Here is a 25,710-nt window from a genome sequence, read left to right as displayed (position 1 = left end):
TGCTACTCTCTCTTCAGGGCTCCTATAGCAAGGTATAATCCAAGAGCTTGGGTACCTCAAGGATCCTGCCCCTCATCACCTGTAGTCTTCCTGACTACAGCTCGATGTCTCCCCACCTCTTCTCTAGAGTTACGTGAGCACTCATGGCACAAGCATCATCCTCCTCTACCTCCTTTTCCGCCTTCGCTGGCGCTGCCTTGGAGTCAGATGCCTCTCCCTTAATCTTCTTTCGCGGGCACTGGTTCGCATAATGACCCAGTTCCCCACAGTTGAAGCACTTAACCTTGGAGTGGTCCTTTTTCTTCCTCTTCTCCTGCTTCCCCCCAGATGCTAGAGCAGCATCCTCTTCCTCTTCCTTCTTGATCCAGACTCCTTTGCTGCTACTTCCTGTCTTCCTCAGCCGTCTGATCTCTTCTTGGTGAAGAGTTGCCCAAAATTCTTCCTAGTCTAGAAGATTCGCTCTGCCCAGAATGCTCTGGACAAATGTCTCCCACTCCTCGGAGACTACGTTTAGAGCGTTCCTCACCAACAACTCCTGATCCAGTGTGGCCCCTATGGAAGTCAGTTGGTCCCTGATCTCCTTCAACCTACCGAAAAAGTGATCTATCTGCTCCCCCTTCTGCATCTGGTATGACCGCAGCTGATTCTCAAGTAACATCTTCCTCTACACAGAAGTATGTTGGTACAAGGTCTTCAAGGTGTCACACATTTCCTTTGTCGTCTCCTTCTCGACAATATGTTGGACCACATGATCCTTGACCCCATCAAGGATGATGCATTTCACCTTGGCCATTGCCTCCTCGTACTTCTCATTATCAGTCGGGTCAACTAGGATAGCCATTGTTCTCAAGGCAAAGACCTTGATGCGATGTCTATCTAGAATGAATAGGATCCTGGCCTTCCAGACCACAAATTTGGACGCCTCGTCCAGCCTTTCCTGATCCCTCAGTCCATTCATGGCCATCTCTCTGCTCTCCCTTTCGACTCCTCTAAGTCTCTACTTCCCTCTGAAAGTTCTCTCTTCGACTCCCTCTGGTCGCTACTTCTCGTCTGGAAGTTCTCTGCTAGAATCCCTCTGAGCCTCAATTTCCCTCCTGGAAATCCACCTACCAACCGTCGAGTCACACCTCTCCGATCTTCTGCACCTACAACACTAATGTGAATTCCTTGGCTAGAAATCCGCCTCGGTAGCGACTCCCTCTTCCTTAGTTTTGCCCCGTTAGGTATTGTTCTTCCCACAGCGCCCCATCAACTTCGCTCCCGCAAACTGCCCAAAGCTTCATATGCCCCAGCAATTGAAGGACTGAGCCTCTAGGCTCTGCGCAATCCCAACACTGGCAAAACTGCTCCATCAGCCAACTGCATCAACCCTCCTGGTCTCTACGTGACTCTACGTGAGCCTTTTCTCTGCCCTCCTCAACCTCTGCACTGGCCTCTCTCTGGCCCAGACTGATGATGCAGTCCCTCTGCATCAACCCTTCTTCTGTCGCTTTCTGCAAGGATCAGCTTTTGTCACTCGGGATAGCTGATTTTGCTGCAAATGCTCTGCTTCAATTGATGCCTTCAGCTCTCTTGTGATCTGCAACCATTCTCTGATACCATGTTGAAATTTCTAAGTCTATCTGTTAGAAATTTAATCTGTATTCTTCTGGTTTATTTCTTCTACTTGTTAATTTTGAACAAGTTATTTAAAACATATAAATAACGAAATAAACACAATACAGTCTCAACATCTACAAATCAACAGCTGAAAGAAAACAAACACACAAGTGACACCGTTATTTTTGGACAACTCGTCCCCGAAAAAACCCAATGCAGGAAAATCAGTGTAGCAATTCTAAGGGTTTATTATTATGGAGTATATCCTTGAGTACAACTAGGTGCCAAACTAGCTCACCTGACAGAGAAAAACAACCGACAGTAATACCTATCTATTCGGAAACATGTATTCAGAAAACCTGTCCCATGAAACCCTCTCCAGCAACTCTAAAGCACTGCGCTGGCCCTTCTGGCCTCTGCATCAGCCCCAAACCCCTGTGCGACATTCTTCTGAGGCACTGCACAGCCTCTAAGACCCTCCGCATCACTCTTGTTGCCCTCTGTGTGGATGACGCAATCCCTCTGGCCTCTGCGTTGTCTCTGTTGGGCTCTGTGTGGCCTGGTCTGGCTTCTGCATCTGCCTCTCTGCTTCTACGCTAGTCTCTAAACACTATCTTTGCCTCTCTGTCCAGTACTCACTGCCCCTCGCTGCTAATCACTGATTTAACTTTACTTAGCAAACTCCGCTCTAGTCAATCAAATGACTGATCACTCTGGTGTGCCTTCCAACTGACCCTCAAGCCTCCTCTTATACTTTTCCTGTTGGTCCTTCAACAGCCGAGATTACATCTCTAATTGACAGCTTAGATTAGATTTGCCTTGATCCATGACTTTTGGAACCTTCTAACCCAATTTTATATTAATACCCACTAATATTTTATTTTTCCTAAGTTTAGACTTAGGGATTCCATTAAAAATATTAATTATTTTATTATCTCCCAAACCGGGTAGAATCTGCCCAAACCATTTCTGGGCGTTGGATATCTCATGTGCTTTAGCCTCTCCACCAATTTTCATGGCTAGAGCACATCTGATGCTACCCCAAATCAACACTCCCTCTTAGCGAGGATTGTGCTCTAGTAATACTCCACACTGAGCATCACCCTGATTATACGGCATCGGTACCTGTGTTGATGCTAGGCCTCCCCACCTAACATCCTCTACACTGCTGCGTCCTGTACTGATGCCCATGGCTCTGCGACTGCCACTGCTGCATCCGTAGGGCAGCTCCCTCATCCGTGTTGTCGCTGGTCCTTTCTCCCAACACTGCATCTGCACTGCAACCCCTTCTCATCATGTTGCATCGTGCTACTGCTAACCGCTACTACACTCCAACTCAGTTACTGAGAAGTAAGTAACTAATCCACCCAACTACTGACATCCATGTCAGGCTAAAAACACACCCGATGTTGAAGTTCTCTCTGCCGCTATCAAGTGCTCCCTCTACTACCTCTGCATTGCTGCAACAACCCCCTGCCTCTCGTACTGTTGCAGACCTCTCTGTGCCATCCTGCATTGGTGCAATCTCCTCTGTGCCTCTCGCACTCTTGCAGCCTGCTAGCTCTGCGCTGCCCAGGACTATTGCACTGTAGCACTCTTTGTTGCTTCATCCGCATCCATTTCTACCGACATCCGCCAGTCCTGCTACTCTCTCTTCGGGGCTCCCGTAGCAAGGTATAATCCAAGAGTTTGGGTACCTCAAGGATCTTGCCCCTCATCGCCTGTACTCTTCCTGACTACAGCTCGATGTCTCCCCACCTCTTCTCTAGAGGTATGTGAGCACTCATGGCACAATCGACATCCTCCTCTACCTCCTTTTCTGCCTTCGCTGGCGCTGCCTTGAAGTCAGACGCCTCTCCCTTAGTCTTCTTCCTCAGACACTGGTTTGCATAATGACCCAGTTCCCCACAGACGAAGCACTTAACCTTGGAGAGGTCCTTTTTCTTCCTCTTCTCCTGCTTCCCCGCAGACGCCAGGGCTGCATCCTCTTCCTCTTCCTTCTTTACCCAGACTCCTTTATTGCTACTTCCCGTCTTGCTCAGCGGTCTGATCTCTTCTTGGCGAAGAGCTGCCCACAATTCTTCCCAGTCTAGAAGATTCGCCCTGCTTAGAATGCTCTAGACAAATGTCTCCCACTCCTCGGAGACTGCGTTTAGAGCCATCCTCACCATCATCTCCTGATCTGGCGTGGCTCCTATGGAAGTCAGTTGGTCCCGAATCTCCTTCAACCTATCGAGGGAGTGATCTATTTGCTCCCCCTTCTGCATCTAGTATGACCGCAGTTGATTCTCAAGTAACATCTTCCTCTATATGGAAGTATGCTGATACAACGTCTTCAAGGTGTCCCACATTTCCTTTTTCATCTCCTTCTCGGCAACATGTTGAACCACATGATCCTTGAACCCATCAAGGATGATGCATTTCGCCTTGGCCATTGCCTCCTCGTACTTCTCATTATCAACCGGGTCAACTGGGATAGCCACTGTTCTCAAGGCGAAGGCCTTAACGATGTCTATCTAGAATGGATAGGATCCTGGCCTTCCAGACCACAAAGTTGGACGCCCCGTCCAACCTGTCCTGATCCCTCAGTCCATTCATGATCATCTCTCTGCTCTCCCTTTCGACTCCTCCGAGTCTCTACTTCCCTGTGGAAGTTCTCTCTTCGTCTCCCTCTGAGTCACTACTTTCCGTCTGGAAGTTCTCTGCTAGACTCCCTCTGAGTCTCGATTTCCATCCTGGAAATCCGCCTGCTAACCGTTGAGTCGCACCTCTCCGATCTTCTATGTACCTACAACACTGATCCAGATTCCTTGGCTAGAAATCTGCCTCGGTAGCGACTCCCTCTTCCTTGGTTTTGCCGTGTTAGGTATTGTTCTGCCCACAGCACCCCACCAGCTTCGCTCCCACAAACTGCCCAAAGCTTCCTATGCCCTAGCAATTGAAGGACTGAGCCTCTAGGCTCTACGCACTCCGGACACTGGAAAAACTACTCCCTAAGTCAACTGCTTCAACCCTCCTTGTCTCTATGTGGCTCTACGTGAGCCTTTTTCTGCCCTCCTCAGCCTTTGCGTTGGCCTCTCTCTAGCCCAGACTGATGACATAGTCCCTCTCCGTCAACCCTTCTTCTGTCGCTTTCTGCAAGGATCAGCTTTTGTCACTCGGACAGTTGATTCTACTACAAATGCTCTACTTCAGCAGATGCCTTAAGCTCTGCAACCATGCTCTGATACCATGTTGAATTTTCTAGGTCTATCCGTTAGAAATTTAATCTGTATTCTTCTGGTTTATTTCTTCTACTTGTTAATTTTGAACAAGTTATTTAAAACATATAAATAACGAAATAAACACTATTCAGTCTCAACATCTACAGATCGACAACTGAAAGAAAACAAACACACAAGTGACACCGTTATTTTTGGACAACTCGTCCCCGGAAAAACCCAATGCGGGAAAACCGGTGCAGCAATTCTGAGGGTTTATTATTATGCAGTGTATCCTTGAGTACAACTAGTTGCCAAACTAGCTCACCCAACAAAGAAAAACAACCGACATTAATACCTCTCTATTCAGAAAAGGTATTCCTGTCCCACGAAACCCTCTCCAACAACTCTGAAGCACTGCGCTAGCCCTTCTGGGCTCTGCATCAGCCCTCTGAGGCACTGCGCAGCCTCTAGGACCCTCTGTGTCACTCTTGTTGCCCTCAACGTGGATGATGCAGTCCCTCTGGCCTTTGCGTTGTCTATGTTGGGCTCTGCGTGGCCTGCTCTGGCTTCTGCGTCTGCCTCTCTGCTTCTACATTGGTCTCTCGGCACTATCTCTGCCTCTCTGTCCAATACACACTTCCCCTCACTGTTGATCATTGATTCGACTTTACTTAGAAAACCCTGCTCTAGTAAATCGAATGACTAATCACTCTGGTGTGTTTTCCGACTGACCTTCAAGCCTCCTCTTATACTTTTCCTGTTGGTCCTTCAACGGCCGAGATTACATCTCTAATCGACTGCTAGGATTAGATTTGCCTTGATCCATGACTTTTTAAACCTTCTAACCTAGTTTTATATTAATACCCATTGTTATTTTATTTTTCCCAAGTTTAGACTTAGGAACTCCATTAAAAATATTAATTATTTTAATATCTCCCAAACCGAGTAGAATCTACCCAAACCATTTATGGGTCTTGGAGATCTCATGTGCTTTAGCCTCTCCGCCAATTTTCATGGCTAGAGCACATATGATGCTACCCCAAATCAACACCAAACTTATGGTAGCGTATTCGTAGGAGGAAACCCTAGCTAGGGCTTAAACAATTTTTGTCCTAAACCCTTAAGATGGTTCCTCCAACTAACAACTCTCCTCCATGGTCATCTAGATTCTTGTAGCCCTTCCACAAGCCCCAACACATGCTTGACCTCTCCTTTATGTCACTGTTGCTACAACAAAACCTTTGGCCTACATTATAGGGTATGCAGCTACATAAACTAGCCCTGTAGTAGCCCTCATCTCACCTTTAAGAACCCTCCTTAACCTGTGCTAAGATTTGAGGTAGTTTTGGCTTAGAATATGCAAATATATAGGCCTTACAGCTTCCTTCCCATCCTGGTTAGGGGCTCGGCCCTACTCTACAAGTTGGTGGCCTCTTACCTCTTCATAGACAAGGACTCGGCCCTTCCTTTATGAGATTCTTGGTTGCCCAACTTAGATCAACCTTCCTCCTTGAGCAAGCAATCTTGGATGGCTTCCCTCACTGTTGCAGCTCCTTGAATAAGGATGAATCTGCTACTAGTTGCCTTCTTGAGGAGACATTACCTTAAGGAGCAAAACTCGGTCATCTCTAGCAGCCCCGCTTGGCCTACACTTGGTCTACATCTCAACCAGTCTTTTGATCAAATGAGCTCCTTCTCACTTGATTGCGCTAGCATTTCCTTAGGCCTCCTTAAATAAAATTTTCCTTTAGTCTCTAGTAACCTTCTAGATCTAGGGTTTTAGTCCTCTTAGACCTTTGGAAATAATAACTTTCCCTTTAATTTCTTTTTTTATTTTAAACCACTTCTTGGGTCTAAAACCCCTCTACTTGGGTTCTTTGCCCAAAAATCCTTTTGTGACTAAACTTCTCACAAACCCAACTCCTAGGCTTGTGGAGTACGTCCCAAGCTACACAAATCAACACTCGTCTAGAGGATGTATCCCATTTTCTTGTGCTATTCTTAGAAGTTGTTGCATAACCAACTCCATTATTTTGTTATTGTTGACTTGTCTCATTGAGTTGGTTACAAGAGAGCATTATTGTATTTTTTCATTCGATTTGTTATTGTTTCTTCTTGGAAAAGAACTTGGATCTCAACAACTCATTGCTACTTTTAATGAGGTTATTAAGAAGAATATTTTATTGTTGTTCCTTGGAGAACTAAGGGATCTAGCAAAATGAATAATTCTTTATTGTTCAAGAAATACAGCTGAAACCTATATAACGGTTTGCTCTCTCAATTTGGTGTATTGTAAATTTTGGGAGAAATTTCCCAAGAGCTTAGTTGAATATCAATTGGATTCCTTCGAGGATGAATGAATATGATTTATGGATAAGAATGTCTCGCAGATCTTTGATGGTATCAATTATTGTTGAAATTACCCCGAGAAATGTTTATGGAGTGTTGAATTTGGTTACTCTATTCCTTTTCCTTTCTGTCATCCTTGAGATGTTGTTCATTCTTTGTGCCTAGTTTAATGCACATACATTTCATTCTGAGTAATCATAATCTCCACAAGTCTTGGAGTTCATCCACTTCTGTGATCTCTCTACTTACATTTCTACAATTTGGGACAACAAGGAAAAGGCCTTTGTAGCTTGTACATTTCAGCCTCAAATGCCATATTCTCCTTAGTAGTATAGCCTCCCATTGAACTTTGATTTGACCCCAAATGCCCAACAAAAAGACACCAGTCTTTGGTCCACTCATCCCTCTTATTTTCTAAAACATATAAAATGGTTTTGCTCGAGCCATTTCTTCATTTCACCTTGGACTTCATTGTTTATGCTCTAATAATCCTATTCTAGAGAAGCCCCCCCCCTTCAGCCAGAGGAGAACCAAACTAAAGTTTGAACTGTGAAGAGGGTTTATGAAGTGACATCGACATTCCTCCAAGATCTTACTTGAGCTTTAGGACTTTATCTTAAGAAGTAAGGGTTTTGGAGATACGTCAATGTGAATCTAGATACCAAACATGCAAAGTTTGCTCATGTTCATTACTATATAGCATTTAAGGGTAAAGATAACAAAATGGCATTAAGTGCAATATATCTGAAACAAGATACATAAATATCAAAGTTCTAAATTGCCTCTAGAGTTTATCCGAATTCGATCATTATATTGTTTGTCATCCATCTCGATGCATTTGGAGTGGAAAAAGTGGAGGAATTAGCTCACGGGACCGTTTTTACCGGCAGGACCCAGTTTGGCGAAACAGGGTTTAAAACCTTCCGGGATCGTTTTGAGGCATCAAACGACGCTTTTTGGGGGTAAAACTTTGTTGCTTTAGTGCCACACAATTTCATGTTATTCTACACACAGAGAGCTTTCCAACGATGCAAGAATCGCGTCAATCATTGTTCGTATGCAAAAATTATGCCACTCAGAAGTTGACCTTCCTGTTTTCACACCTATAGTTCGGGAGGATGTCGCGTCAGCCCCCAATAGTCATGGAAAAGGAGCTAGCCACATGTTTGTGATGTAAAAGACTCTAGAAGAGTCTATTTTGTAACTCTAGTTAAGAGTTGATGTAGTCAAACTTAACCACTAGTAGGCTATCCGGTTGTGTTATAACCGGGCCACTAGGAGGAAGAGGCATCCCATTCTTTTGAGAGCATTTTGTTCCATAGCTGAGCAAAGATAGCCAGGGGAGATAGGAGGTAGAGCACACAGAGAGGATATGTGCACTGTAGCAACCCACGAGCCACAGGCACTACTTCTTTGTACCTGCGGCCATATTTCCAAACAGAAAAAGAGAGCGAAGCGGCCTCACCTTCCAACTGGGTTTTCTCCCGTAAGAATTTCCCAAAGAGCATATCTTGTGTCTTACGTGTGTGTGCTATTGTTTTATTCGTTCTCTACTTTTCTACATAATTTATATTCGCATGCATGCACTAATTACAGTTAATTTTACAAATCTAGAACTTAAATAACACTGTAATAGTGTAGAATCTCAGATTTTTAATATAATATTATCAAATCTGTTGTGATGAACTATCCAGTGGCATATCCACAGCAGTTTATGGATCAAGAGTCCAGAAACATCATGTTACAATTATTTTTTTAAATATGTGTAGTATTCTTTGCAATTAGACAATGCATCTTGACACAATCAAGGTGGTTGGGAGCATGGGTGGTTTTCCCTGTTTTTTCTGTACTGGTGGGTCAAGACCAGTTCAAGATGTGTTAAATTTTGTTAACACGTTCTTTGCATAGGACAACTCCTCCAATGTTTCATATTATCCCATTGTAGATCCATTAGCAATCACATAATCCATTATCACATTAATAGTAATTGAAGAAAGAATGCAGACAATAAATGCAAAAGACAAGCCAAGACAAAAGAACACAGGATTGGCTCAAGCCAGGGAAAAACCCCAAGATGGGGAAAACCCTTGATCAATTCTTCTTATTATCAAAATCAAATGTTCAACAGAGAGAAAGACAGAGAACAATCAAAGTCAAAACTAACTTGCCAAGAATGATGATTCAAACCACTGTCCAAATACCAAGGAGACTGCTCAATCAAGTCTGTAATTCAGTTCTCAAATCATAGCAGACAAATTATGCCCTAACCAGAGATCAAAAGTAGTGAGAGATACTTCAAATTGATCTTCTAAAGAAACTCAAACCTGAATCATATGATGCGGCCTTCATTGCTGAATAAAATGGTCCAAGGATGAGCATTCAAATTAGGTGGATGAGATGAGGAATATTGTGAACTTATGTCTGCAAATAGGGCGTGAGGCTTTTGCCCTGTAGGAGCATAAGATTGCTATTAAGTAAGGGTTATACCCTCTGATTTAACTGCGGCCTTCTCTCATTAACTGCGGCTGAGATGGAGAACACAAATTGGCCCATTAGCCCTTCCACAAGTGCCTTAAACATGTTGTAGTAAAACCTTTTCTTACGGCCCAAACTCAAAGCAATAAATCAAGTGCAAAAGGTCTCAAATCTTACCTCTAAGCCAGCGGCTTGATATGGCAATGGAAACGCTCTTAAGTAAAATAGCCCAGACAGCCTTTCTAGCCTTTGTTGAATTTTCCCTAGGCCTTTAGCTTTCCTACATCACAAATTAGCACCAAGAAACCCCTCAAACTGCTCGACATCCTTGCCTCCAAACTGCCTCAACCTTGTTGTCCAAATCGCAGAGGTATTCAGAGATCATAAGCTCAGTTTTTGTGGCTAATGAGATAGAAAGTCACCTTTATTTATACAAATCATAGAGGGGCAAGGGTCATGACATTTGGGCTTCATGAGGATAAGGCCGACCTTGCTAATTTGCATATGATTGGGATTTATTTCAAAAAAATAGTTTTCCTTGATCAAATTTAGCAATCTTTAGGTTGATTTTGGCCCTCTCGAAAAGATGAATTCAATGCTACAATTATCTTTCCCAAAGGACCTGTCCAAAGTGGAATTTGGTCGTAGTTGTCAATTTTAACACTCCCTTTCAACTAGGGAGAATTCAACCTGCCAATCCACCATCATCGATCATCATGCCATCTTGTTGCCATGAACCATCTCTAAATCTCATCTCATCTCTGCTCTGCTCTACTAAACACTGATATGAATAATAAAAAAGAAACGATCGAGAGTGAGTCAAAAGACCTTCCCACTCTCCATTGACAAAATTCAATCGACATAACCAAAGGGTGAACTCCAATCGAACTTGATCCCAAGTGATGAAGTTGAGGAAACATCAGTCAGCCTAGACATAGGGAGTACAGCAGTACACAATGCGTCCATCGGTAGTGCTATGGTCCCTATCAACTTTTCCCAACTCATTGGCCAGATGAGTGGTACTTCCCATATGTCTCGGACTACATGGGTAGGATGATGTAGAAACACCAGCAGGGACAGAATATATCACATCCTGCTCACACGTAGGGAGAGGAGAAACCACATCCTACAAACAAATGTCACGGCCATAGATAGGGAAAGGATAAACCACATCCTACACGCATAAAAACCATCAAGAATAGGGAAAGGATGAACCACACCCTACATGCATGCTAACCATCAATTGTAGGAAGGATCCTACACGTGGGGAAAGGATGAACCACGCACCACTGACATGTCAACCAACAAATCCCTGAATGCATCTCTCACTGGGGTATCCGCAAGAGAAGGTGAACCACTCATCCTGCTCATATGCCATAAGAGAAGGTGAACCAAACCATCAATCGTAGGAAGGATCCAAAACGTGGGGAAAGGATGAACCACGTCCCACTGACATGTCAACCAGCAGATGCCTGAATGCATCTCTCACTAGGGTATCCTCAGGAGAAGGTGAACCACTCATCCTGCTCATATGCCATAGGACAAGGTGAACCACTCATCCTATGCATATGTCATCAACAGTGGGGGAAGGTGAACCACTCACCCTATACACCGCGCATCTATAGGGGAAGGTGAACCACTCACCCTATGGTCGCTCATAGCTCAAGAAGTACCCCAAGTCCTTAGGAGCTCCTAGAGCTCAATGTCCAACTCAAGTATGATCCTCATTGAAGGGTCCTTCTACGACTCCCAGCCTCTCTCTGAAGATAATCTCTTTACCAAGAGAAATCTGCTTCATCGATGATGGAGCTTGGTAGCTCTCCAATATACCATATCTAAATAAGGCGATACCCAATACTAGCAGCTGTTGTGGAACATGGGTTCTCTGAGAAATGAATCTCACTTTAGAATATCGCAATACACAACAGTGGTTATTAGTACATGCCCAAATAGCTCACTAAAGAGCTTCCTCAACAACTCGCTACTATATACATACAACCTCAATAGTGCTCCCAAAGCAACTAAATAGCACTAGAAGTGCTCTTTCCATTCATGACACTGCCAATCGAGCCAATGTGAGAGTATCCAAGAACACTTGGATTCCAGCCGTGTATCTTAGATTATAAATAATAGAATCATAGAGATATCTCACTAAGCAGTTATCCAATATATAAGAGGCTCATCCATAGATTGATTCGACTGATAGTGATTATCAAGAACATCAGGGATCTCATACAAAGACCAGCAGCTTTTTTTTTCATCTCATCAAGCCTTTAAGTGCGGGAAATAATGCAGCTGGGCTAGGATGTTCATTTTGACTTTAAAAGTCAACTCCCTCTTACATTGATAAACGAGAGGGTCATCAATCAGACATCATCAATAGTTGTATCCGAGCTCCCTCTGAATATCCTATGATGCAACCATCTGCAATTGGTTATTAATCAAGGGATTTTATAGCTTCCTCTCAAGGTGATCATCTGGCCTTCAATCATGATCTTCCCTCACGAGACAACTGATTCATTTATAAGGAAGGTTCTTTTGTATTCAGGTGTCCATATCTATGACACTATTTTCCACAAGGTCCTGACTTAATGCAACCCAGATGTCAATATCAGGGTCTCCTGCTTATTGTACTTGTTAAGACATAGAATCTGAAATGTACCTTCTTCAAGGAACCTCTGTTTTCATGCTGAAGAGGGTATTCACAAAAGAGACTATTCCACAGTGCCATGCACTTTTTCTTCGATCTGTTTCTCGAAATAAAAGCTTCAAGTGAGTTGCATTGCTTATCAAAGTTGCTGCAATTTCTTTTGTAGTTTCTACACAGAGGATAAATTTTCAAAAGATAAGCTATCTGACTGTCTTGTTCACAGCTTCGATTGTGAACAAGATTGCAGTACTATATATATATAAACTTCCACTGCAACCACTGCTCTTACTGCCAGCTGCTCCTGTAGTTCATGGGTTATAACAAACCCTAGTTGTTGCCCTTACGGTTGTCAATACTACAGTCCTTCTGCATCTGTCTTTAGCTGCATATCATCAGTTCAACTTCTTTTGACACACAAGGCATCAAAAGCCACTTGTTTCACTGCATAATAAGACCTGACACATATGTAGCTATTACTGACACTAAATGGCTTAGATCCTGGACACAGCACTAATGAGGGCCTTGCCATCCTCATGCTTAGATCTGCTCAAATGATCTTAATATGTAAGATGAAGGTACTGTATTTCAGGCAACATATATGTGCTTACAACCCAAGATGTAGACTTCAATTTAGTGCACAGTAATCCTTCACAAAAACAAGAATGTCTATTTTTGCCATCTTTCTAGCTTTACCACAGAGCATAGACCATTTACCAGGAACAGTATTCATTCTTGTAACCTTCAGATTAGAGAAAGTTTACTTCCTCAAATGATGACAATATCTACTTCAATATATAAGACTGCTATCTCTTTTGGTTTTGGAACTGTACAAAAGCTTGGGATGATATCTTCAGCCACATTGTTAGTGCTTAAGATCTGGCGAATGATGTGCCACTTATTTTCTTCTTTGCTGGAACATTGAATTAATGCTTCTGAATGATTTGATACTTCCTCACTCACAGATACTACAGGCCTGATATATGACAGTGCCTTACTATTGCTATTGTCTTGATTATGCCTGTCCGAGATGAACTTACACCAGAATGTAAGCTACTGCAATCCACATACAGATATGACATTGAAGCTTCAATGAATAATTGACAATTACTAACATACTTGTGTCGTATTATTTCTTCAAATTGAACTAACTTCCAAGGACCGAATTCCCAAATTAGAAATACTGATCTTTCTGTTGCCATAAGTATATGCCAGATAAAAATCTAGTTTGTTCACAGGGATCCATTCTAGATGAAATGATTGTGCAAACTCTTATGTCCAGTCTTCAATAAAATTAGGATAAAGACTTCAGGCCAATCTGAAGAATGAGATCGAAACATTCAAATATAGTTGCTTCACTTTTGAACTAGTACAGGTCGGCTTAATTTTCTGACAGTCATATATGTAAGTGAATTCTAGACATCATGGCAAAGGAGAGTGCTGCAATCGCAATTTAACCACTGCAATTAGACTCGGAATCTTCACTTAAAGAAATTAAAGAATACAAGCCTTAAAGAATCACATCTTGGGGTTTGAGCAGATTTATTGAGAAGGTATATATGAAGCCGATATGTAGTCATAGTGAGTTACAGACATACCATTGTAATGATCCACTTTGGTGAGCCACAGAACATAGAAAAATGAATATGTATTGATGATATCGTGGACAGAGGTATAACTAGGCATTGCTGATGCCAAATATAGCGATGCCTGTCGCTTGTTTCTGAGGAGATGAAACACTGCCTGAATACGGAGTGGGCCAGAAATGATGTAATCCAACAAATGCAAGTCATAGACAGAAATACTGACTTCAAGAGAATTACAATCCTCAAGTATGTGAGCCATTTGTCTTAACCTGTAATGATTGATCTTTGCTCAAGAGGGTAAAAAAATATTCCAGTAACTCAAGCCCTGGAAGCTTGTCGAATTCAACTGAACATTCTTATCACAGAACCGAATTCAAACCATCATACCAGACTTTGAAAAGAAGATCGAACTATTAGAATATTCTTGGCTAGCCTCTTCAGAGATAAGAGGTCGATCCTTAGAATCTTCTTAGTGATTGCATTCTCTCTTGCTTGGGCTTGTCCTTACCTATGCTCTGATACCATGTTTAAATTTTGTTTACACATTCTTTGCATAGGACAATTACTCCAATGTTTCATATTAGCCCATTTACAATTCCAATTTAGATCCATTAGCAATCACATAATCCATTATCACATTGATAGTAACTGAAGAAAGAACGCAGAAAATAAATGCAGAAGACAGGCCAAGACAAAAGAACACAGGATTGGCTCAAGCCAGGGGAAAACCCCAAGATTGGGAAAACCCTTGATCAATTCTTCTTATTATCAAAATCAAATGTTCAGCAGAGAGAAAGAGAGAGTACAATCAAAGTCAAAACTGACTTGCCAAGAATGATGATTCAAACCACTGTCCAAATACCAAGGAGACTGCTCAATCAAGTCTGTAATTCAGTTGTCAAATCATAGCAGACAAATTCTGTCCTAACCAGAGATCAAAAGTAGTGAGAGAAACTTCAAACTGATCTTCTAAAGAAACTCGGACCTGAATCATATGATACAGCCTTCATTGCTGAATAAAATGGTCAAAGGATGAGTGTTCGAGTCAGGTGGATGAGATGAGGAATACTGCGAACTTATGTATGTAAATAGGGCGTGAGGCTTCTGTCCTGTAGGAGCATGAAAGTGCTATTAAGTATTATACCCTCTGATTTAACTGTGGCCTTCTCTCATTAACTGCGGCTGAGATGGAGAACCCAAATTGGCCCATTAGCCCTTCCACAAGTGCCTTAAACATGCTGTAGTAAAACCTTTTCCTGCGGCCCACACTCAAAGCAATAAATCAAGTGCAAAAAGGTCTCAAATCTTACCTCTAAGCCAGCGGCTTGATATGGCAATGGAAACGCTCTTAAGTAAAATAGCCCAGACAGCCTTTCTAGCCTTTGCTGAAGTTGCCCTAGGCCTGCGGCTTTCCTGCATCACAAATTAGCACCAAGAAACCCCTCAAACTGCCCGACCTCCTTGCTTTCAAACTGCCTCAACCTCGCTGTCCAAATCGCAGAGGTATTCTGAGATCATAAGCTCATTTTTCGTGGCTAATGAGATAGAAAGTCACCTCTATTTATGCAAATCATAGAGGGGCAAGGGTCATGACTTTTGGGCTTCATGAGGATAAGGCCGACCTTGCTAATTTTCATATGAGTGGGATTTATTTCAAAAGCATATTTTTCCTTGACCAAATTTAGCGATCTTTAGGTCGATTTTGGCCCCCTCGAAAAGAGGAATTCAATGCTACAATTATCTTTCCCAAAGGAGCTGTCCAAAGTGGAATTTGGCCCTAATTGCCAATTTTAACAAGATGAGACCCAGCTGGTCCAACCAGATTAGTATGACACCAGCATCCAGTTCAGTTCGAGGACTGGTTCAGTGAGTTTGAGGATTGAACCAGCCAATTTCAGTTCTGGATGCCAGTTTTCAAAGCACTGACTGATAGTAATCCTGTAATCTTCACAATACTCAAGAGTACCAACTGTAAGACTTCTAAGGCATTTATTTAAATGATTTTAAACCAATGTGTGGCATTCTTTCTTATTTTTTCCCTCTTTTATGCTGTGTTTGTCTCTGAAGTGAAACTTGGCTGCTTCTGAAGTGTTTTAACTGCCATTGGATGAGATCCTTCGATACTAATGAGAAATTTACAGAGAATTGTACTATGGAAAATTGCTGGGCCAAACACAATCATATTGACAGATAATAAAATTCTGGGGTCGTGTTTCTTTACAAGAGAAATCACAAAGGAGGTAGGGCATGTATTATTAGAGGTATCTAAAGGATATTCACCTGTTCTTTGTATTGGCTTTTATCAAATACACCACGCGCATCTCTGAAATTTTGCAAGGGCCTTGGGGAGGGAAAGTTAGAATGCAATTTCTTCCATAAACTAATGAATGGGGTGGTGAACCATTAATGGTTTACATTATAATAGTATGGACTCTGCAGTTGTTATGAATGGGGTCGATTTGTAATGAAATGGATAATTCTTCAATTTTATATATTTTCTGAAACTTTTACTAAGCTGAGTTACTTCCCAAGTCTGATGCCGAGTGGTCCCAAATCAAACAGAAGACTCCACTCTTTGGGTTTGCCAAGTCATTGTCAAGTCCAAGTTGTCTGGACTCTGATATCGCTCAGCACATCATTTCCGACCATGGAATGCATGTTGAGTCTTGACAAAGCTTTAATCTCCAGCTACAACAAATTGTTCATGTTGCTTCCTTGAGCACGAAGTGAAGAATAAGGTATTGTTTCTTCTACTTAAGGTTTTGTTAATTTGATGACCTTAAAGTTTCTGGAGTCATAATGTTGCAGCTTGACAACATTCCTATTAAGCTCATATGACTAATAGTGATGGATAAAATTTGCTTTCACCCTGCATCCCTGTGCTCTAATTCAGCGATGACCGTTACATTGTAACATTTCTAACTACTAAGAAAATTAGAAAAAACAAGCAAAACTGGTCATTGGTTGGTTCAGGATTGCTTCAATCACATTCTCGCATAGAATCTAAGCAAACTATAGATAATAAGCAAAAACCTAGTGTTTTAGATATTTCACATTACCTTTTCTACAGCTCGATGATCTTAGAAGAGTTCTGATTATATTTATTCTTTTGTATATGAGACAAAGATAGGACTATTTCCATTGGATTGATATTTGACAGTGGCAAAACAGTCTGATAAAACCATGCATACATAATTGAAAAAAATGGAACTTCGGTTTCCAGTTCAAGTTTAAATTTGGATGTACCATCACAACTTCAGATTAAATAATTTGCAATAATTAACTTGTCCAAAAATTTGGTGACGATGTTGGGTTGGAAAAATACCTTGACAGCTCGCCAGTGATCAAGGCATGCACGGTGCACATATTTTGAAGTTCCCTTACATTTACAAGGAGCAATAAAGTCCCTGCCTGAAAAATCAACCACAATTGCAATGAAATTTGTTGGCTAGGTTACCATAATCTCTTTTTCTTAGTACAATTGCATACATCGGAAGGTGTAAAAGAAGATCTAAAAGCACAAAACTTGTCAGACGACTTGCAACTAGATGCAAGTTGCAACTCCAATATAATTCACGAGGATGTGGAAATGAACATGGAGGGAAAGTGAAGTTCAACTAAACAAAAATCAAATTTAAATGCAAATCTCAACCTCATATTTACAAGTCAAAACCATTCCTCCAAGAATATAGTACCAATAACTTGAATAACCATCCAATAAACAACAAGGCAACTTTCACCCAAAATAATTAATGCACATTAATGGGAGCCAAGGGTTCTGAAACAAAAACTTTGGAGTGCATAAAGGTATCTCCTTCCCAAGTCTAAAAGTGGTGCATCCAAGGTATATATGGTAGTCAACCAGTAAAGTATAAAATATAAAAACTAAATCAGTTCTGAAGACGGTACAACTGTCACTGATCCTACCATACAATCCTGCTATCAATCCTTCTTGTCCCAAAAACTGTCATATAAAGTCATCTGCCAGAATATCATCCATGACTATTGAGAAATGTAGCTTGAGCATGAACTTCTTCAACAGGTTTCAGTGTGGCCGTGCATGAAATTATTTGAGACATTTCATTGGTGACCACTTCAGAAAAGTGGTCAATAATTTAAATTTGTCATTCAATTAGGATAAAGTGAAATATCTTACGTTTTTCAGTCGAATCTAATAAAGTGCATTTAATGCATTAATGACTTAGACTAGATTTAATCTCAACAGTGCATCTCAAAATCGGATTAGGGTTCTGGTAGATTAGGGTTTTTGAAAAGCATAAATATGACAAGATGGAGAGGTATTGTTCACAATTGAACAATTGAGCAGGTCAAGCGACCAGAAAAAACAGCACACAACAGGAAGATAATCGACTTGCAAGTTTTCAGCAAGTTGAAAAACCACTCATACAATGGATCCATACAGTGATAAGGATCTGTACAGTTTTATGGATCCATATAGCAAACTGTACAGCTGCTGTCTTTCCTTTCCGTGCAATTCGTACATTCTCTGCAGGCAGTACAACTCAACTTCAGATGATTTTCATAAACGTGCTGCAGCTTTTCTAGCAGCTGTTGTAGTTTTCCTTGTGAGATTTGAATAAGGAATGAAAAGTTGATTTTAAAGAAGAAATCACCTATGTATGTGTGTGCGCAAAACTGTTTTATGCTTCTGCTATTTACATTTGCAAATATTATGTGATTGATGCAATGATCTGATATTAATTTTAGCATTAAATTAAATTCAACAATTTATCTGTTTGATTAAGATGACAAGGACAGTAGTCACCTAGGGTTGGGGATTTTTACATGGTATCAGAGCTTCTCCCTACTTGAGATTCTCAAGGGTTTGCAGCAGCAAATCAATTGCTGAAAACAGAAACTAGCAGTTAGAGGGTTTCAACATTTTTTTTACGGTTTAATTTTCAAATTTGGGAGTTTGTGTAATAAATCTCAAAGGTGGCATGAACTAGCCTCAAATTCAAGGACAGGTTGGATGATGCCTCAAATTTCCTATCTTGGAAAGTCGGTTTTACACTCTTGTTGGAGGAGAATGATCTTTGGTACATCATCAAAGATGTTGTGGTAGAAGCCACATATCTGCAGTAGTTGGCAGCTCATAAGAAAAAGAAAGTGAAAACCAAGCAAATGATTACAAACACCATAACAGATCATTTGTCCCTCGTATATCAGAGAAGAAAACTGCAAAGGAGAGCTATGATGCCCTGGTTGGCCTCTACTTATGAGAATTTCAGATGTTTTGTTGACTTTTGTAATAAGGAGGCAGCAGGAAAAAAAGTTGATAGTGAAAGAAGCAGAAGAGCCATAGAAACAGCAAAAAGAACATTGCAGACAAAGTCAATTCCAGATAGATATTGGCTAGAAGGGATGAATATAGCAATCTATTTGTTGAATAGGCCTCCATCAAATAAGTGAATACGAGTCACACCTACGGAGGCATGGTCCAAGAAGAAACGAAAGGTAAACCACTTACAAATCTTTGTTTCAATTGCTTATGATAATGCCACAAGTAGAAAATTGTTGTTTGATGTATATTTAGAACCAACAAAAGCATATAGACTTTTGGATGTCTGCACAAATCAGGTTATTGTGAGCAGGTATGTGAGAATCAATGAGACATCAGATCTGAATCAAGTTGATGGTTGATAGTTTGAAGCTAAAAATACAGCTGGTCTACAAGGATGGCAATTGTAGAATGTTGGGCAGTGATCATGTGTTGTTGTGCAGGTTCCACAATTCAAGAGAACTGGAAAATATCGTCAGTTCAATTGGTGAAGCAGAAAATGACAAGCTTGAGGATGTGAAGGAAGTGCAATTTACAGGTGTCGATGAGACTCTCTACAGGTTACGGCAGGCTCCAAAGGCCTAGTTTGTGCGTTTTGAAACATTTTGGTGCGTAAGTGTGGAAAGAGGCAATTTTTTATAAGTTATGAGCTTTTACATTTGATAGTAGGTGGGCTGAAATTTTCAGCCAACATTGACTCTCATCAATGATCAAACAAATGGTTGGACAGGTGACATGTTCTATTGGTCATGCCAGTTACATCTTTTGTAGTCGGCATTACTTCTCTTTTTGAAGTAGCTTTAGAATTTGTGTTTTTGAGTGTATGAGAGACGGCATTACTTCTCTTTCTCAAGTAGCTTTAGAATTTGTGTTTTTGAGTGTATGAGAGACGGCATTACTTCTCTTTTAGCTTTAGAATTTGTGTTTTTGAGTGTATGTGAGACGGCATTACTTCTCTTTTAGCTTTAGAATTTGTGTTTTTGAGTGTATGTGAGAGAGGCTTGTGGTGTGTACGAAAGGCATAGGGGTGTGAAATGATGGATAGCAGTTTGGAGGATTTGCAGCAGGTAGAAGCACGTTATCATTTCCAGCAGTTGACCAATTGAACAACTCAAAGGCAGGCTGCACGTGTCTGCTTCAATGTACTTAGTCCATGACCCAGGTAGACTGCAATCTCGGGAAGCATTTGGTTTCCATATGATCATTAAAGGAGGGTGTTAGAGATAGTTTATTATAATAATCATATTATAATTTTAGTTTGTACTTTAGTTGAGCAACTGAAATAAATTAAGCGATGTCTCATAAATAACATTAAATTATAATTAGTTTAAGTCCTGTCTTAATCATATAAGGTGGTTGTAAAGGACTTGATGTACAGGACATTATCTCTATTTATGTATTAGCGTTGACCATATTGAACACTATCAAGTACAATCTCTTCAGTCTTTACTCTCTGTTCTCTCTCGCCATTGCTCTGTTATTTTATGTGCTTTATCTGACATAAAGCATGTATTTTGGAACTGTTCTGTATACATGTTTTTTCAGATTTGATTAAAGAAGAGTATGCAGGTCAGTCTATATTTCCATTAAGATGGAAAGGAGCAATCCGAAGAAATAATTATGATTAAAACGCATGGCAGAGATCTTTGGGGCATAATATCTCATGGGCATTTATTTCTTGTTGAGTATGAAGCGCACGGCATAATGCAATAAAACTAACTAGATCACAGCTAGGATTGACATTTAAAGTAGTAGACCCCTTGAGGATATAAAGCTAAAGCTGACATGAGATCCTGGAAGTGACCATGAGTGTTGCAGGAGAATTTGGTTGGTTCGCTACTATAAAATAAACCTCGGAACTTCACCACTCTTTTTGAAGATTCGTTAAACTTTCGAAGGAATTCGTTAAAATTTTGAAGGATGAACTTATCCTCCTCAAGCTTGTTTTAAAAAATAAAGAGGTACTGACCAACCATGGTTGGGAAAATTGGGAAAATGGAATATTCCACCTATTATGGCAGTGAGTCGCTCTTGAACACGACATTCTTCCGCTTCATCTCCATGGCTGTTGAGTTGAGAAATCTGCTTGTTTTTTGGTTCATCATACCATTTCAGAGCCTCATTTTCGTTTCAATTTTGCTAGCATATGGCTAATGTGATGCAGATAATTTGATTTGAAAAAAGGATTTCACGTTCTAATTCTACGTCAACATCAACACTTCAAATATCTCACTTGGACAAGCCCCAGTGGCAACAGCACATGGATGTATTCAGATTTTTATTCTTGCCGATTTTAGCTTTGAATTTAAATTTTATAACCGAAATCTGCAATAACATCTTGCAAGAGTTTCCTTTTACATTGAAATTATGATATTTCTATTAGCTCCTTAGAAAAAGCTCGTAAAAATTTACTTTAGCTGATTAAAGCACCGCTAGAAAAGGAATAAATTTAACGTGCCTTGTTGTAGATGTTAAAATTCCAGGGAACGAGTAGCCTGCAGAAGGTTCCAATCAGATAGCCACAATGGTGGGCAGATTTATGAATAGAAATTGAAATAGATGATTAGAGTGCCAGCTGATGGCCAAAGCCTGATCAGAGCCATCCGTTTGGGTGATAGACATCTCTGGGAATTGAAGTTTTTGGAATTTAGTAATTGCGACGGTTTTGTGTAATTACTCATGAAAAATGGGGATGAGCTACCAATTTCAACCCCAGGTTTCACATGTCTCTTAAGCAGGTTGGAATTCAACAGTTACGCTTGACACTTGGGCAGGGCCTAACTTTTCATGATGGTTATGTAGTCTCTGCTCTAAGTTCTTCAGTTTTGATTTAAACACATTACAAACTAGACAACGCATACAAATGTCGAAAACACATATACTAGGAAAATAGATATTAACTTGATCGCATTTTTTTCCCTTTTTAGGCCATGAATGAAATGACCATCCTTCCGTCCTCCTCCAGTTTGGTGATGAAGTTTTGTTGCTACTGATTTATTTTAAAAATTGAATTTAAGTTGTTTAATTTAAAATATATATATAATTTAAAAACTTAAAATTTTTAAATTATTTAATTTATAAAATTTTAATATGCAACATTTTTCATGATGCAGAAACTATTTATCTCTTAAAATTATTTTAAATAAATAAAAAAGGCTTGAAATGGTACTGCAAAATTTCAATAAAAAAATCATTTAATTTGCAAGTTAGGCTGGGCCATTCATATTGGGATCAAATTAATTTGTCGGACATTTGCAAGATTGAACTTCCAGCACTCCGAAATTCCTACAATTCGCTTTAATTTCTAGGCTGTTGTCCACGCAGTCCTGAAAATTATGCCGATGATTTGACTAGATATTCGTGCAGCAAAGAACAAATGTTGTTTAACGGAACGATGATAGTAATTCAGATTATATTTAAAAGAGCAGGGATATAAATGGTGACCATCGGTTTCGAGACAAATTCTGCATTGGATTTGATCGCCGGGTCCAGCCTCCAGATCAATCGTGTCTCGTTCCATCGTTAATAACCCTCCCGCTGCTCCTGTCTCCTGTTTGGGAGGAATCAAGGGAGATGATGAACTGCTCGATGGATCCGCCATTACTTTCTTCCTTCCTTCCTGTCAATGCCCTGAGATTGAACCCTCTTTTATTTTACTTGAACCCTCTCCAATCCGCTGTTCACAACATATTTAAAGCGGCCACGATGCCAAAAATCTCGACCTTTGGAATTATATGACTCGAGGCCATGGGCGAAAAAATGCCCACATTTCCCAGATTTATCGTCTCCTCTGCGCGGTTGAAGTTAAATTCTTGTCCTGCACAAAACCCTCATATTCCGTCAGTAATTTGTTAGTTGACTGAGTATGAAAACGAGGGCAGCTGTCGACCCGATAGCAGATAAAGACGACGGCATCCACTGACCCATATATCACAATGCGGGGTCCAATTTTATTCCCGAGACAGTTCGAAACAAAATCGAACCTCTCGAGCGAAGGTTGATCTGTTCTTTCATGTCTCTTTTTCGTTTGACGGGCGGTATACGACCCACAGGGGGCTGAGCGAGGACAACGCTCCTACACTATCGGTCTTTTAAATGCAATCTTTTCAACCACTTCATTTTTCGCGAGAAACGATTTATTCTTTTGTGTTGATTAGTTTATTTTTTAATTTTAGATTTTGGTTCATCTTTTTGTATTGGAGTAGTTTATTTTTTTTATTATAAAGTTTTGGGTCATCTTAATAAAATAAAATTTAAAATTTATCGGTATTGAGTTTATTAAAATCATTAAAGGGGGTTGATGTACACATTTTAACAAATTAGTTTTATAACTACTACAATTACATTAAAAATGGTTGACATAAGTCCATCATTTCTATATAATATATTGTTTATTTGCAACAAAATATTATATATAATGTAAAAATTCGAGTAGTATTAAGTGGTGTATATATAATGTAAAAATTCGAGTAGTATTAAGTGGTGTATATATAATGTAAAAATTCGAGTAGTATTAAGTGGTGTTGGGAAACCATGTGTTTTCCACTTCTGAATAACATTATTAACATTTGAATGGCGCTGCCTCACATGAGAAGGCATGACTCGAGACTAATAGTGTCGTAGCAGTCGTGACATACGTGAATTAGAAAATCTGCACTTATTATAGCCAAGGAGTTTGTGCCACCTTCCTCGGTTAATAATTTTCAAGTCATTTCCTTTTTCAATGCTTTTATCATAAACAACCATAACAACAGCATTGATAACCACAATAATGATAATAACAATAGATGGGTATAGTACCTCTAGACATAAAAAAAAAATATCTAAACAAACAACCTATTGTTAAATAGTAATGTTTATATACTTAGAATGGGCGATTAGTTATAACTATGTCTTAGAAATCTGCTGACTAGGTAAAGTAAAAAAGGCTTGAGTTTAATCTCATCTTATTGAATAATATTTGGTATTTATTAAACCTTGGTCATACATTGAAAGAAAAAAATAACATGGATTTTTGGAACCCAATTTTGAATGAGAAGTCTATTATTAGTCTTTGCCATCTGGCAATGGCCAGGGACTATAGTAATCGAAATGTCGGGCGTAAGCATTAGTTCAGTTGCTTAACGGTAACAAATAACCAAAGTTTGTAATCAAGCTCCGTATATTTTACACTGCAACCTCCTTCACTATCTTATTTGGCCTCTTCCCGAGGCGGGGAGGCAAAAACATAGGTTATATTCATTAGTTTACTTTCCATAAACTAACAATTGAATTAATGCTAACATTAATTCTATAACATTTAATGTTTATTATTTTTTCATATCTCACATCTGCTCGTATTTGCTAGTATTTGTGACATCTGCCCCTTTTTGTGACAGGTGACTGCTTCTTTGTGACATCTGCTAGCACAAAGGGACCTGGCATAAGGCGTCTGTGACATCTGCCAACATAGCCAACACATAGGAGCTCCGACACATAGGAGTAACACATAGGAGCTTTAGGAGCTTCGTTGGAACAGTTGCTGGTAGTTTTGCAACTTAATCTGCAATGGGATCGTTGCTGGTAGATATGCTTCAGGTTTCACCACTGCACCAATCTGCAATGGTATCAATTGTTGATGCTGGAAAATATGGTAAATATGGTTTTGTCTTGAACACATGGGATCTGATGGGATCACTTTAATGGATAGATGGAACAGTTGCTGATTGATATGCTGGTAGCTATGCTTCAAGTTTCACCACCCCACCCAACCTGAAAAAATCATTTTGCATTTTGCAATCTTGAAGACACTGTTTCTATTGAAGACTGTTTCTATTTCTATTTGCAAGGGTATTTATGCTTTCTGCTTTCTATGAAAAATTAGTGGCTTAACTTACCGCTGTAAGTGATAAGTTTCATTTCGTTGCAAGGATCATCGCTCTGTTTTTTGTTGTCATCTGAGAATTATAATTTCTTCTTACCTGCAGGAATTCACACATCCATTAACCTTTCACACACATCCATTAATCCTGATGTCGGTCAGCTAAAACAAAGAAAACAAAGAAATCGATGAAACCCAACAAAGAAATCGAGGAAAGAAATCTTATTTTCGTGTTGACGTTTTCCCTATCTTAAAGCGCATTGAACCAGATAGCCTTAGACAGCCTTTCTTACTAAACCAGACAGCATTGGACAACGTTGTGTACTGAACCAGACAGCCTTAGACAACCTTGCTTTTAATAGATACGCAGATATGACAAAATGTAATTTGCAAACAAATAATGAGATAACAAAACGCAATTTGCAAACAAATAATGACCTAACAAAATCTGCAAAAACATAAATAAGGAAAAAATGGTAGCAATATACCTCTTAAAACCCGAATGGTTCATTCTCTGTGTTATTGGACACTGAATGTTTATTCAGGTTGTTGAATAAGGTCTACCACTTAATCCCTGATTTTTGAGCTACCGTAGACTGTAGTATTTAGATATATTTTTTAATTGATTTACATATTATTGCATTCACTAACTTTCTTATTTGATATATGTTACATGCAGTGAGGCAACT

At 40.1% G+C, this 25,710-nt stretch overlaps 1 protein-coding gene across 1 annotated transcript in view; it reads right to left on the bottom strand.

Moving 5' to 3' along the window:
• The window catches only part of LOC149251447 (RING/FYVE/PHD zinc finger superfamily protein), a 173,248-nt gene extending 150,019 nt beyond the window's left edge, over positions 1 to 23,229 (bottom strand). Inside the window, exons 1-3 of the mRNA XM_089459445.1 lie at positions 23,085 to 23,229; positions 22,606 to 22,978; positions 17,185 to 17,270 (exon numbers count right to left, since the gene is read on the bottom strand). Of these exons, the coding sequence (XP_089315571.1) occupies positions 17,185 to 17,270; positions 22,606 to 22,762 (243 nt within the window). The 5' untranslated portion in view covers positions 22,763 to 22,978; positions 23,085 to 23,229. The remainder of the gene's footprint in view (positions 1 to 17,184; positions 17,271 to 22,605; positions 22,979 to 23,084) is intronic.
• Positions 23,230 to 25,710: the final 2,481 nt, after the last annotated feature.

Source organism: Pinus tabuliformis, chromosome 7 (genome assembly GCF_031772625.1).
Source record: "Pinus tabuliformis cultivar Carrire ecotype Pingquan chromosome 7, CPIR1, whole genome shotgun sequence".
Lineage (NCBI taxonomy): Eukaryota > Viridiplantae > Streptophyta > Pinopsida > Pinales > Pinaceae > Pinus > Pinus tabuliformis.
This window is presented reverse-complemented; position numbering and strand designations above follow the sequence as displayed.